Source organism: Panthera leo, chromosome A1, assembly GCF_018350215.1.
Source record: "Panthera leo isolate Ple1 chromosome A1, P.leo_Ple1_pat1.1, whole genome shotgun sequence".
Taxonomy (NCBI): domain Eukaryota; kingdom Metazoa; phylum Chordata; class Mammalia; order Carnivora; family Felidae; genus Panthera; species Panthera leo.
The window spans coordinates 28,398,542-28,412,225 of NC_056679.1; the positions used below are offsets into that span (position 1 = coordinate 28,398,542).

The window sequence follows — 13,684 nt, forward strand, 5'->3', positions numbered from 1 at the left end:
CAAACATTGCTGAGGTCTACTTTTCCCCATTCAGACTCATTGCCACCAGCTGGGGTTCACTGTTTCAAGCAGAGACTATTTTTACTGCCACATAGCTAGAATTTGATGCTTCCTTTCTTACTTACTCAATTCATAATTCATTTCGTATCTAAACCATGATCAAAACAACCAGGGGACCCAATCTACCTATATGATGAAGTCCAACTTTCCAACCTCATCAAGCCATTCAAGGTTTTTCATTGTATAATCTTTTCCTCCCCCACTCGTGCTCTCCTAAGATTATGCCTTTTTCACCTGGCTGGTCTCTTTGTCCCTATAAATTGACAATGCTTATCAGGACTCCAAGCCCCTGCTTCTGCTCTATACCCACTTCTTTGTTTATCCAAATCTAAAGTGGAATTCAACATAAAGCTCAGGTGTCATTTTTTCTCTGGCTCAAATTTCCCCTCATATTGCAGATCTGTCACTCTAAAATATCTTCATTTTCCCATTTCCTGGAGGTTAATATGTAAACTCTTTCACCTCACATACAACATGGCCCCAATTTCTCTTTCCAGGCTCATCTCTACAAACTTTTATGTACTTGACCTCCAGACACAGCAAATCACTGATTCTCAGTCTTGCCATGTATATTCAGCTTTCTGTACCTTTGTCCATGCTTTTCCCACTGCCAGATGTGACTTGCCCTTTTCTCCACTTGAAAAGATCTCAACTATCCTTCAAGACCCATTTTAATCATTAAATTCTCTGTGAAACCTCACTGACCTCTCCCTGGTGAAGCACTCTAGCCCAGAGTACCTTGAGTCTAAACATCCTAAACATGTAGTATCCTACACATTGTATTATAACTCATTTGTGTATTTGTCTTCTGCACTTGATGTGAGCCCATGACTACATAGTACCCAGAAGGGTACCATTTATACCACAGTTGCTTGAAAAATGTTGTCTGTAAACCTGTATTGATTTCCCCATTGCCTCGACTCCAAGAGCTTTTAGCACTTTGCTAAATTACCTTACATTGTTTTTCTACTGTTTCAAGTGTGCACTGGATTCCAGTAAGATTAAGTAGAGATGTCCTAATCAAGGAACTTAATTTCTCCAGCCTCAGTTTCTTCACCTATGAAACAGGATAGATAATAAAGGCCTGTGTGAAATGAAGTAATGCTTTGAAGTATTTAGCATAATACCTGGCACACAGTATGAACTCACAGTGGGAAAAACATTTCATAAACTCCTACATCTTACATTTCTGTCTTTTTCTCCTAGCAGTCTCATAGGGCTGTAGTGAAGATTCTACGAGAACATGCATACGAAACCATGTTGCAATGTACTATGCAAACATTTACCTTGATTTTCAGCCCCTTAACTAGGTTAGAAGCCTGTTTCGGCCTTCACCGTTTAGGTCCAAGGCCTCGACAAGATGCACAAAGCCTTATCCAGCACTGCTTTTCTTTTACAGCCACCCATCACCTCTCAGCACCTGTCACAGGGTTATGACACGGCAGGTGCTCAATATAGATTTACAGATAGGGACAACTCCAGAATTACCAAGGCCTTTAACTGCAAGTGAAGCCTTCTGCATTCTTTTGGTTTGCTGTTGGTTTGGAGTAACCTGATTTAAACATTTTGCGTTGGCCAATTCACTCCTGACATTTTGGAGATGCTGTGGAGACATTTGGAGATATTAGGCTTAGTCTGCTTTGTGGTAGGACCTCTTCTGCCTTTGGCATGTGTGACAGGGAGTCAGCTTTAACCAGTGTCCTACTTTTTTCTCTTACTAACGACATAAATTATGTTTATATAACACTTCCACCGCAGAATGACTGAACAAGCACTTGATTTGGGTCCTTTCTGACATTTTGACAATTTGTATAAATCACCAAGATGTGAGTTTTGCCTTTAAAATACAAGACAACAAGCATACAGGGGGAAAAAAAAAGATAAAGGACAAGGCTTTCAAATGCTGTATGGAAACATAGGTATGGTTACAATGCATCGAAATAGGTGAAAGTTCCCACAATCTCCAGGGTACGGACTCAATTTCTGAAAAGGATTTGAAGCAGCCTACAGGAAAAGGGCAATATAGTAAGACTGGGCCATTAACCAAGAAAGGAAGGGAAGACTTGGTAAAAGCATCTGAAGAGCCACACCATTAAACAGTCCTAGTACCCGGGGGCATTTCCTGAACTCCGAGTTTACAGGACTACAGGGGAACGACTGGAAGCCGGCCTGGTGAAGCCAGGTGAACCGACGCAGGTGCGGGCGAGGCCCGCACCAGAGCCAAGTCCCCCCAGCTCCTCCGCAGAGGCACCCGGGCGGCCTGCAGGACTCAGCGCTCAGCCGCACCTGCTCCGGGTCGTCCCTCGGCGGCGGGTGCGGGCTTCCCGGGCTCGCGCTTCTCGGGCTCCCTCAGCCCGCTTGGGGTCCGGCCGGCCCGAGACTGCTGAGCCGGCCGCGCCGGGGGAAGGAGTTTCCGGCGGACGCAGCGCGGAGCCGCTTCCTGTCCCGCTCGCCGCGCCGCCTCACGCTGCCCGTCCCGGACGCGGCTCGCGCGGGACCCGCTCCCCTGCCCCGGCAACACGTCCGGCCCCATGCAGTCCCGGCTCCTGCTCCTCGGGGCGCCCGGCGGCCACGGCGGCCCGGCCGCGCGGCGCATGCGGCTGCTCCTGCGGCAGGTGGTGCGGGGCAGGCCCGGCGGAGACGGGTGCGGGTCGGAGGTCAGACTGCTGCATGCCGGGGCGGGGGCCGACACAGGTAACCCCGGGACGTCCCCGCCGCACCTGCGGTCTGTGCGGGGCCCCTGCGGTCCTCTGCACCCCACTCCCTCCTGCTTCGCTTGGGAAGGAGCGCCGCGCGGGAAGCCAAGACATAGACATTCTAGTTTACATCTCGCGGCTAATGCTGTGTATCGCGAGGCAAGGCGCTTGCACTCTCTGGGCCTCATTCTGTAGTCCGAGGGATCTGGGCTAAGGCTTATGATGACCTGGAATAGTGCATTCGCCTCCCCCCGCCCCCCGCTGCTTTTATCCCTGGGATGCTGATTTGGACTGCAGTACACGCTGGGGTTTAATGTAGGAGCCCTCAGAAATTGTTGAAACCTGGGATTGACCTTGCTCTCAGAGTGTCAAGGGCCTAGAAGCCAGTCTGTGTCATGTTCCAACCAGGGCTAGTGGCGGCTTAGAAGTGTACGTTCTCGCCAAGGATCCCATCGTTAACAGTGTTTTAAATGTATACGCAAGCCTTTCTGAATTTTCCAGGAGTTTTCCTTTCCCAAAGTGTTCACATCTTATTAGAGCTGAAAATCACAACTTAATTTTAAAACTCCTGACTGTACCAATGAGATAATTTAGACCCAGAAGGGAAAACTGGCTTGCAGATCACACAGCTAGTGACTGCTTTAGAATCACGTGTCTGATTTCTTAACTCAGGCTTTTTTTTTTTTTTTTTTTTTTTTTTTTTCCCTTTTGGTTATACTAGAGCTGGTTTTCAGAATCTTTTTTTGTTACATGCTGGAGTTAGAGCATTTGTGCTGGTTAAGGGGAAGGGATGTATGTTGTTGGCTGTTCTTAAACGGCAAAGTGATTCTAGGCAAGATTTTGTCAGTGTCATTGCTGCTTAGAATACCAGAGGTTTTTACTTGGAAGTTGTAGGTTTCATTGTTCTTGCAAAGACTGGCCCCAATAATTTTCCTTGCCAGGTTTAGGTCCCGTATATTCCATCCATTCATTCATTTACTGAACAAAAATTTTTTTTTCGTTTTGTGTGGAGTTGTGATTTCAAATTTTGCTCCTTTACCAGTTATTGTGACTATTGTGATATTAAGAGTTTTTTGTTTGTTTGTTGCTTCTTTGTCCTAGAAAGCAGGGAGGACAAGGGTGGAAGTGCAGCATAATCTGTAACTTGGGCTTTGGAGTTAAACAGTATGGGTTGGAGTCCATTTCTGCACCATCTGGATATGGAGATCTGAGGGTGGGTTGCTTAATTTTGTGTCCCAGTTTTCTTAACTCAAATGAGGATAAAAAGAGTATATTTGATAGGATTATTATGAGGATTTAATTAGTTCATATAATTCCTGGCACATGTTAACATTCAATAAAAGTTAGCTTATTATTCTTAGTATATATATTTTTAGCTATGGGAGAATTGTTCTGTTTCCTTGGCTTTAGATGAAATGAAACCAGTTACTTTAGGTTTAAAACTATCAGCTAGCTGGCTAGGCATACGGGAAAAAGTTAAGTCATATGACCTTTAAAAAAATTGGTCTTTGTACATGAATAATACGTGGTGATTATAAAAACATTAAAACTGTCCTCAACACTATGTCCAACAAATCAAAGTACAGGCTTTGCTTAAAATGTGAGACTCATGAACACATTATAGACAACATATTAACTTTAGACTTAGTCATTGACTGGCAGAATCAGACCACAAGGAGTAAATTGTGCTAAACTTACTTGCCTTGCTGTTGCAAAGATGCCCAATGTTGCAGGTGTGAAGACTGAGTAAATTCATTTGGAAACTTATGAGAGATCTGGACTCTATTAAGAACAGCTGAGAGCCAGGTAAATCGGAGGCAAGCTCTTGGCTACCCCGGGACATAATGTTGGTCATAAAGGTTGGAGTGTCTCATTTTGAACCAGAGGTCATACATAGACAAAATAAAAGCCACAAATAGCACTGTGATGTAATGAATTACAATTTAGATTGGAAAGATGCTCCCAGCTGCATATACACATGTGACCAGTAACTCATCTCTGCATGTAATTGACCTTGCTTCCTTGTAGATTGGAAAAAGAGCACTGGGGTACATAAGCAGTAGATTCATGTTCTATACTGTTCTTATCTTTCCTGGACTGTATGTATGTCTTATTTATCTTTATATTCCTTTGGTACCTGTCAACACTTTGTATCGTGTTGACACGATACAAGCACTCAGTGACTTATAATACTAAAATTCATACAGAGAAGGAAACCAGGTACTGTAGGTTTAAAACTATCAGAGTTTTAACTATCTCCTTCCAGGAGAGGCTGGAATTGCCTTGTTGGCTTTCTTTTTTTTTTAATTTTTTTTTTTTTCCAAAACGTTTTTTATTTATTTTCGGGACAGAGAGAGACAGAGCACGAACGGGGGAGGGGCAGAGAGAGAGGGAGACACAGAATCGGAAACAGGCTCCAGGCTCCGAGCCATCAGCCCAGAGCCTGACGCAGGGCTCGAACTCACAGACCGTGAGATCGTGACCTGGCTGAAGTCGGACGCTTAACCGACTGCGCCACCCAGGCGCCCCGCCTTGTTGGCTTTCAAGATAGGAGCTTTATAAAGCCTGGTAAAGAAGAGAGGGTCATTTATGTTAAAAAAAAAAAAAAAAAAAAAAAAAAAAACAAATCCCAAAACCCACTGCCTTTTGTCCTTTGCTATTGGATAGTTTTAAGTATCGATAATTTGTAAATTCTTTGTATCTCTTTATGCTTCAATTGGTAGTGTTGTCTCTTAGTTTTAGGAACAAAGAGGCTTACAAGGAGGTTAGCTACTGCAAAGAATTTTCAGTAAAGATTATTGCAGGGTTTCACAGATGGAGGCAAGTAAATTGGCTCAGTGGGACTCTGACAGTAAACTGTTTAGATATACCATGGAGCAGGCTCAAATGATAAACCTGGAAGCATAACTCTATGTAATCCACCATGACATGTTTAGTGCTGTCATTTAACACCATTGTTATTAAAGGGACTCTGTTTTATCTTTTATGACTTTTGTATATTAATAAATTTGATCAAGGAATCTTTAAAAATACTTTTTGTATAAGAAATTGTGTTCATTGTTGAAAAGTAAAGTGCAGACAAATCCCCTGAGATATAATCTCCCATTCAAAGTCATCATTGTCAACTTTATGGTGTTACTATTATCAGATTTTGTGAAATACATATAATATTTATTTGTACAACTGCACATTTCTTTTTTAAAAATAGGATCATGTATTTTTTATAATTCTCACTTAACCATTATTGTAACATATTAACAAAGTGGTAAATATTGCTACACATGTTCATTTTAAGTAGATACTAAAGTCATATATTTATTCATATAATTTGTTTTACCAGTTTTTCATTGTTGGACATTCAGGTTGCCTACTTTTATTTCTATTTTTTTAAAAGAAATCTCTACACCCAATGTGGGGCTCAAACTCATTACCCTGAGATTAGGAGTTGGATGCTCTACTGACCTGAGCCAGCCGGGTGCCACAGGTTGTCTGTTTTTAAATATATAAAAAGTGCAATAGACATCCACCCATAATGCATTTTTTTGTGATTTTATTCCAGAGCTACAATAGAAGTAATGACTTTGGGGAGGGGAAGTAGAGAACTCCTGCTTCATGAAGAATAGAGTGTAAAGGGAAAAACTACACTATGATGGTTCAGGTCTTAGCTCTGTATTTACTAGGTATTGAACTTTGGGAAAATTATTAACTACTTTAAACTTGCAGTAGGCTATTTTGACCCTGAGGACATTGTGGCCCTTCTATATTAAAGCATTTAGCAGTAAAATCCCAAAACAATTGTAACTTAATAAATCATTGGGAAGACCTGTGTTAGGAACATGCAGACTAATCTGGAAATTGCTGATATATTTGGTTTTCTCTTGGGTCTAAGTTTTGTATTAAAAAAAGTGGTGACACTAAACCAGTGGTTTTTAACCAAGAGTGATTCCCTTCCCCCAGGGGAAAACGTGCATAGAAAAACATGGTGATGGGTTCACATAGGTGGGAGATCTAATGGTTTCAGGCTAGATGTAGGATGTTCAAAGATCTTTAGGGCTTGGACCCTCTCTGCCCTTCCCCGTGCCGCGCCCCCCCCCCCCCCCCCCCCCGGCCTCCTTTCTACTCTCCATTTGTTGGATTTGATTTTTGCTGTATTGGTTTCAACAGCTGTTGGGATTTCTTCAAGTGGTAGCAATGATAGCCTTACTGACAGCCCCAGATTTTGATGGTCCTTACACTTCACACTGTTAGAAAAAGAGGGGGATGCCTGGATGGCTCAGTTGGTTAAGCAACTTTGGCTCAGGTCATGATCTCACTGTTTGTGGGTTCAAGCCCCACACTGGGCTCTGTGCTGACAGCTCAGAGCCTGGAGCCTGCTTCGGATTCTGTCTCCCTCTCTCTCTGCCTCTCCCTGGCTCACACTCTGTCTGTCCACCTCTCTCTCAAAAATGAACATTAAGAAAAAATTTAAAAAAAGAGAAAGAGAGAACATCTTTTCCTTGAGCTCTGACAAAAATTCTTGCGAGAACTCTTACTGGCCAAGCCTGGATCATGTGTCCATCTCTAAAACAATCACTGTGGCCAGAGAGTGGAATATTCTGACAAGTTTGTGCAGGATATTCACTTCTGGAGGTTTTGGTGCAGGGGTAAAGGTTGGGATTAATGGTATAAACTCTACCCAAACAAGATGGGGTGGGTTCTCCACTGGACAGAGGGATTCTGTTGTCAAAAGGGAAAGAATATTGAGTAGGTAAAACAAAACAGCTGTCTACTAAAACTCAAGTGTGTAATATCCAAAGGGGTTTTACAAGAATAAGTGTTATTTAGAATACACTATTGGGGCGCCTGGGTGGCTTAGCGTCTGACTTTGGCTCAGGTCATGATCTCGCGGTTTGAGTTCAGGTCTCATGTCAAGCTCTGAGACTGGAGCCTGCTTCCGATTCTGTGTCTCTCTGTCTCTGTCCCTCCTCTGCTCACACACTTTCTCTCTCAAAATAAATAAATATTAAAAAAATAAAATACACTATTAATTATTATTTGAATATAGAGATTATTTTCCTATAAACCTTTGGGAAATTCCTTTAAAGTAGGATGATTGCAAGTGATAAAATCAAACCTTATTACTTTAAATGAACCTTAAAGTTAATTTCATTTGGAAGGTTTTATCTTTCGGATTCTTTTCAGGGCTTTTAATTTTCAAATCGATACTTTCCATGCCTGAATAAAATATATATCAGTTTATTGGTGGTAGTATTTGTGTGAGAGTTTCTTTGCTGTATACAGGGATTTAAGTAATCTGAGTTACATGTGGTTGCTTTTTTGCATTATTTGTAATAAATGTAATTAAGTGTTAAGCAGTATATTCTATAACAATCTGTACTTGTTAACCCATTCTAGTTATTCTAGTAGTTTCCATTATGAGTATCTTATATCATTAACTACAGTGTCTAAAAAAATGATTGTATTGAACCAAAATAGTGTATTTGAAGAAAGGTATACCTTAGTTTCTTCTAAGTTGTATTACCTATTGTGTTATATAAGTATTTTCACTTCCCTTTAGAACATACTTACACTACTTCATTTAAATCAAGTCTTTACAAATGACTTGATTTCTGAGCTTTTTGAAAGATAGGCTGTTCTCAGTGCAGAAAATCAGTGAACTAGGGCTTAAAACAACACTTAATTAAGAAAACAGTATTTAATTAAAAGCTGTATTCATTCACATATTCATTTACCAAACATTTCTTGAATACCCAGTTGGTTTAAGATATTATTTTTGGCTCTATGAGTACAAAGGTGATTAAAACATAGGCCCTGCCCACAAAAGGCTGCACTTTTACAGACTGAACAGTGGTCTTCAAAAATTTTCACACTTACCTCCTAAAAGGATTTTGAACATATGTATCCCTTTGTATATTTTGAAGTTGATATCTAGAAATTTTCCTGAAAAGAATAAATAATTGCAGAGTACAGTGTTTCCAGTGTGTTGTAAATATTGACCTTTAAAATAAAAATTTTTAACAGTCTTGAAAGTGTATCTTTTAAGTGAAATTAGAATATCCTAGTAATATGTTAGCCACTATCTCTGTTTTGAAAAATAGATTAAAAAGCTCATGTTTAACTATCAGGAAGCTCATGTTACTTTTTTTTATCTCCTTGAATTTATATTTCAATTACCACTACTCATCATAATTTTATCTTAATATTTTTACTCTTAAAATGTTTTGTCTTTAGATTTCTCTGCACAAAAATGTTTAAGTGTTAAAACATACCTATCACTACAATTATTAAAGCATAATTGTTCAAAAGAACATCAATATGTTTCAAATTTCTTAAAAAAATGTAAAATTTTGCGGAAATATACCTGTTAACAACATGAGTGGTGCTTTTCCCCAGTTAAATATTAATGTAATTAATAGCTCCTAATTGAGTACTAATTTTGCTGCAATGTATATAATTTTGATATAGAAATATCACTCAGTTCTTTACAGACTTTTTATATATGAGCCAAAAGTAATATGTTGATTAATTATCAAAAATGTTATTTTTAGTGGTCTATCAACTGACAACTTGATTATAGCCTTTTCAGTTTTATTCATAGCCAATAATTGGAAACCACTTGACTGGCAGGTAGAGTCACTGACCTAACCAGCCAGTACCATCACTCTGCCTCAGTTTCTGGAAGATTCACCAAAAAGGCTTTACCAAAATTTATCAAAAGGTTATGGTTTTTTCCTCATGTAGAGGCTGCTTGTTTAATGTACTCAGAAAAGAGGTGATAAAATGAACCCTTCATTCAGCATACCTTTGCCAGTATAGTATTTGAGAAAATGCTTTTATCATGTTTAAATACTTTTTTTTTAATATATGAAATTTATTGTCAAATTGGTTTCCATACAACACCCAGTGCTCATCCCAAAAGGTGCCCTCCTCAATACCCATCACCCACCCTCCCCTCCCTCCCACCCCCCATCAACCCCCAGTTTGTTCTCAGTTTTTAACAGTCTCTTATGCTTTGGCTCTCTCCCACTCTAACCTTTTTTTTTTTTTCCTTCCCCTCCCCCATGGGTTTCTGTTAAGTTTCTCAAGATCCACAAAAGAGTGAAAACATATGGTATCTGTCTTTCTCTGTATGGCTTATTTCACTTAGCATCACACTCTGCAGTTCCATCCACATGCTACAAAAGGCCATATTTCATTCTTTCTCACTGCCACGTAGTACTCCATTGTGTATATAAACCACAATTTCTTTATCCATTCATCAGTTGATGGACATTTAGGCTCTTTGCATAATTTGGCTATTGTTGAGAGTGCTGCTATAAACATTGGGGTACAAGTACCCCTATGCATCAGCACTCCTGCATCCCTTGGGTAAATTCCTAGCAGTGCTACTGCTGGGTCATAGGGTAGGTCTATTTTTAATTTTTTGAGGAACCTCCACACTGTTTTCCAGAGCGGCTGCACCAGTTTGCATTCCCACCAACAGTGCAAGAGGGTTCCCGTTTCTCCACATCCTCTCCAGCATCTATAGTCTCCTGATTTGTTCATTTTGGCCACTCTGACTGTGTGAGGTGATATCTGAGTGTGGTTTTGATTTGTATTTCCCTGATGAGGAGCGACGTTGAGCATCTTTTCATGTGCCTGTTGGCCATCCGGATGTCTTCTTTAGAGAAGTGTCTATTCATGTTTTCTGCCCATTTCTTCACTGGGTTATTTGTTTTTCGGGTGTGGAGTTTGGTGAGCTCTTTATAGATTTTGGATACTAGCTCTTTGTCCAATATGTCATTTGCAAATATCTTTTCCCATTCCGTTGGTTGCCTTTTAGTTTTGTTGATTGTTTCATTTTCAGTGCAGAAGCTTTTTATCTTCATGAGGTCCCAATAGTTCATTTTTGCTTTTAATTCCCTTGCCTTTGGGGATGTGTCAAGTAAGAAATTGCTGCGGCTGAGGTCAGAGAGGTCTTTTCCTGCTTTCTCCTCTAGGGTTTTGATGGTTTCCTGTCTCACATTCAGGTCCTTTATCCATTTTGAGTTTATTTTTGTGAATGGTGTAAGAAAGTGGTCTCATTTCATTCTTCTGCATGTTGCTGTCCAGTTCTCCCAGCACCATTTGTTAAAGAGACTGTCTTTTTTCCATTGGATATTCTTTCCTGCTTTGTCAAAGATTAGTTGGCCATACTTTTGTGGGTCTAGTTCTGGGGTTTCTATTCTTTTCCATTGGTCTATGTGTCTGTTTTTGTGCCAATACCATGCTGTCTTGATGATGACAGCTTTGTAGTAGAGGCTAAAGTCTGGGATTGTGATGCCTCCTGCTTTGGTCTTCTTCTTCAAAATTACTTTGGCTATTCGGGGCCTTTTGTGGTTCCATATGAATTTTAGGATTGCTTGTTCTAGCTTTGAGAAGAATGCTGGTGCAATTTTGATTGGGATTGCATTGAATGTGTAGATAGCTTTGGGTAGTATTGACATTTAAACAATATTTATTCTTCCAACCCATGAGCATGGAATGTTTTCCATTTCTTTATATCTTCTTCAATTTCCTTCATAAGCTTTCTATAGTTTTCAGCATACAGATCTTGTACATCTTTGGTTAGATTTATTCGTACATATTTTATGCTTCTTGGTGCAATTGTGAATAGGATCAGTTTCTTTATTTGTCTTTCTGTTGCTTCATTATTAGTGTATAAGATTGCAACTGCTTTCTGTACGTTGATTTTGTATCCTGCAACTTTGCTGAATTCATGTATCAGTTCTAGCAGACTTTTGGTGGAGTCTATCGGATTTTCCATGTATAATATCATGTCATCTGCAAAAAGTGAAAGCTTGACTTCATTTTTGCCAATTTTGATGCCTTTGATTTCCTTTTCTTGTCTGATTGCTGATGCTAGAACTTCCAACACTATGTTAAACAACAGCGGTGAGAGCGGACATCCTGTCATGTTCCTGATCTCAGGGGGAAAGCGCTCAGTTTTTCCCCATTGAGGATGATGTTAGCTGTGGGCTTTTCATAAATGGCTTTTATGATGTTTATGTTCCTTCTATCCCGACTTTCTTGAGGGTTTTTATTAAGAAAGGATGCTGAATTTTGTCAAATGCCTTTTCTGCATCAATTGACAGGATCATATGGTTCTTATCTTTTCTTTTATTAATGTGATGTATCACGTTGATTGATTTGCGAATGTTGAACCAGCCCTGCATCCCAGGAATGAATCCCACTTGATCATGGTGAATAATTCTTTTTATAAGCTGTTGAATTCAATTTGCTAGTATCTTATTGAGAATTTTTGCATCCATATTCATCAGGGATATTGGCCTGTAGTTTTTTGTTTTTTTTTTATTGGGTTTCTGGGTCTCTGTCTGGTTTAGGAATCAAAGTAATACTGGCTTCATAGAATGAGTCTGGAAGTTTTCCTTCCCTTTCTATTTTTTGGAATAGCTTGAGAAGGATAGGTATTATCTCTGCTTTAAATGTCTGGTAGAGGGGCGTTTGGGTGGCTTGGTTGGTTAAGCGTCCGACTTCGGCTCAGGTCATGATCTTGTGGTTCGTGAGTTCAAGCCCCGCGTCAGGCTCTGTGCTGACAGCTCGGAGCCTGGAGCCTGTTTCTGATTCTGTGTCTCCCTCTCTCTCTCTGACCCTCCCCCGTTCATGCTCTGTCTCTCTCTGTCTCAAAAATAAATAAACGTTTAAAAAAAATTTTTTTTTAAATGTCCGGTAGAATTCCCCAGGGAAGCCATCTGGTCCTGGACTCTTACTTGTTGGGAGATTTTTGATAGCTGATTCAATTTCTTTGTTGGTTATGGGTCTGTTCAAGCTTTCTATTTCCTCCAGTTTGAGTTTTGGAAGTGTGGGGGTGTTTAGGAATTTGTCCATTTTTTCCAGGTTGTCCAGTTTGTTGGCATATAATTTTTCGTAGTATTCCCTGATAATTGCTTGTATCTCTGAGGGATTGGTTGTAATAATTCCATTTTCATTCATGATTTTATCTATTTGGGTCATCTCCCTTTTCTTTTTGAGAAGCCTCGCTAGAGGTTTATCAATTTTGTTTATTTTTTCAAAAAACCAACTCTTGGTTTCATTGATCTGCTGTACAGTTTTTTTAGATTCAATATTGTTTATTTCTGCTCTGATCTTTATTATTTCTCTTCTTCTGCTGGGTTTGGGGTGTCTTTGCTGCTCTGCTTGTATTTCCTTTAGGTGTGCTGTTAGATTTTGTATTTGGGATTTTTCTTGTTTCTTGAGATAGGCCTGGATTGCAATGTATTTTCCTCTCAGGACTGCCTTCGCTGCATCCCAAAGCATTTGGATTGTTGTATTTTCATTTTCGTTTGTTTCCATATATTTTTAAATTTCTTCTCTAATTGCCTGGTTGACCCATTCATTCTTTAGTAGGGTGTTCTTTGACCTCCATGCTTTTGGAGGTTTTCCAGACTTTTTCCTGTGGTTGATTTCAAGCTTCATAGCATTGTGGTCCGAAAGTATGCATGGTATGATCTCAATTCTTGTGAACTTATGAAGGGCTGTTTTGTGACCCAGTATGTGATCTACCTTGGAGAATGTTCCCTGTGCACTCGAGAAGAAAGTATGTTCTGTTGCTTTGGGATGCAGAGTTCTAAATATATCTGTCAAGTCCATCTGATCCAATGTATCATTCAGGGCCTTTGTTTCTTTATTGATCATGTGTCTAGATGATCTATCCATTGTTGTAAGTGGGGTATTAAAGTCCCCTGCAATTACCACATTCTTGTCAATAAGGTTGCTTATGTTTGTAATTGTTTTATATATTTGGGGGCTCCCGTATTCGGCGCATAGACATTTATAATTGTTAGTTCTTCTTGATGGATAGACCCTGTAATGATTATATAATTCCCTTCTTCATCTCTTGTTACAGCCTTTAATTTAAAGTCTAGTTTGTCTAAGTATGGCTACTCCAG

The 13,684-nt window shown here is 39.9% G+C and overlaps 1 protein-coding gene across 2 annotated transcripts in view; it reads left to right on the forward strand.

Moving 5' to 3' along the window:
* The first annotated feature begins 2,509 nt into the window (after positions 1 to 2,509).
* The window catches only part of VWA8 (von Willebrand factor A domain containing 8), a 370,895-nt gene continuing 359,720 nt past the window's right edge, over positions 2,510 to 13,684 (forward strand). Inside the window, exon 1 of one of the 2 annotated variants that reach the window (XM_042927004.1) lies at positions 2,510 to 2,754. In XM_042927004.1, coding sequence (XP_042782938.1) covers positions 2,592 to 2,754 — 163 coding nt within the window. In that variant the 5' untranslated portion in view covers positions 2,510 to 2,591. The remainder of the gene's footprint in view (positions 2,755 to 13,684) is intronic. The other variant, XM_042927013.1, reaches the window with a different exon arrangement.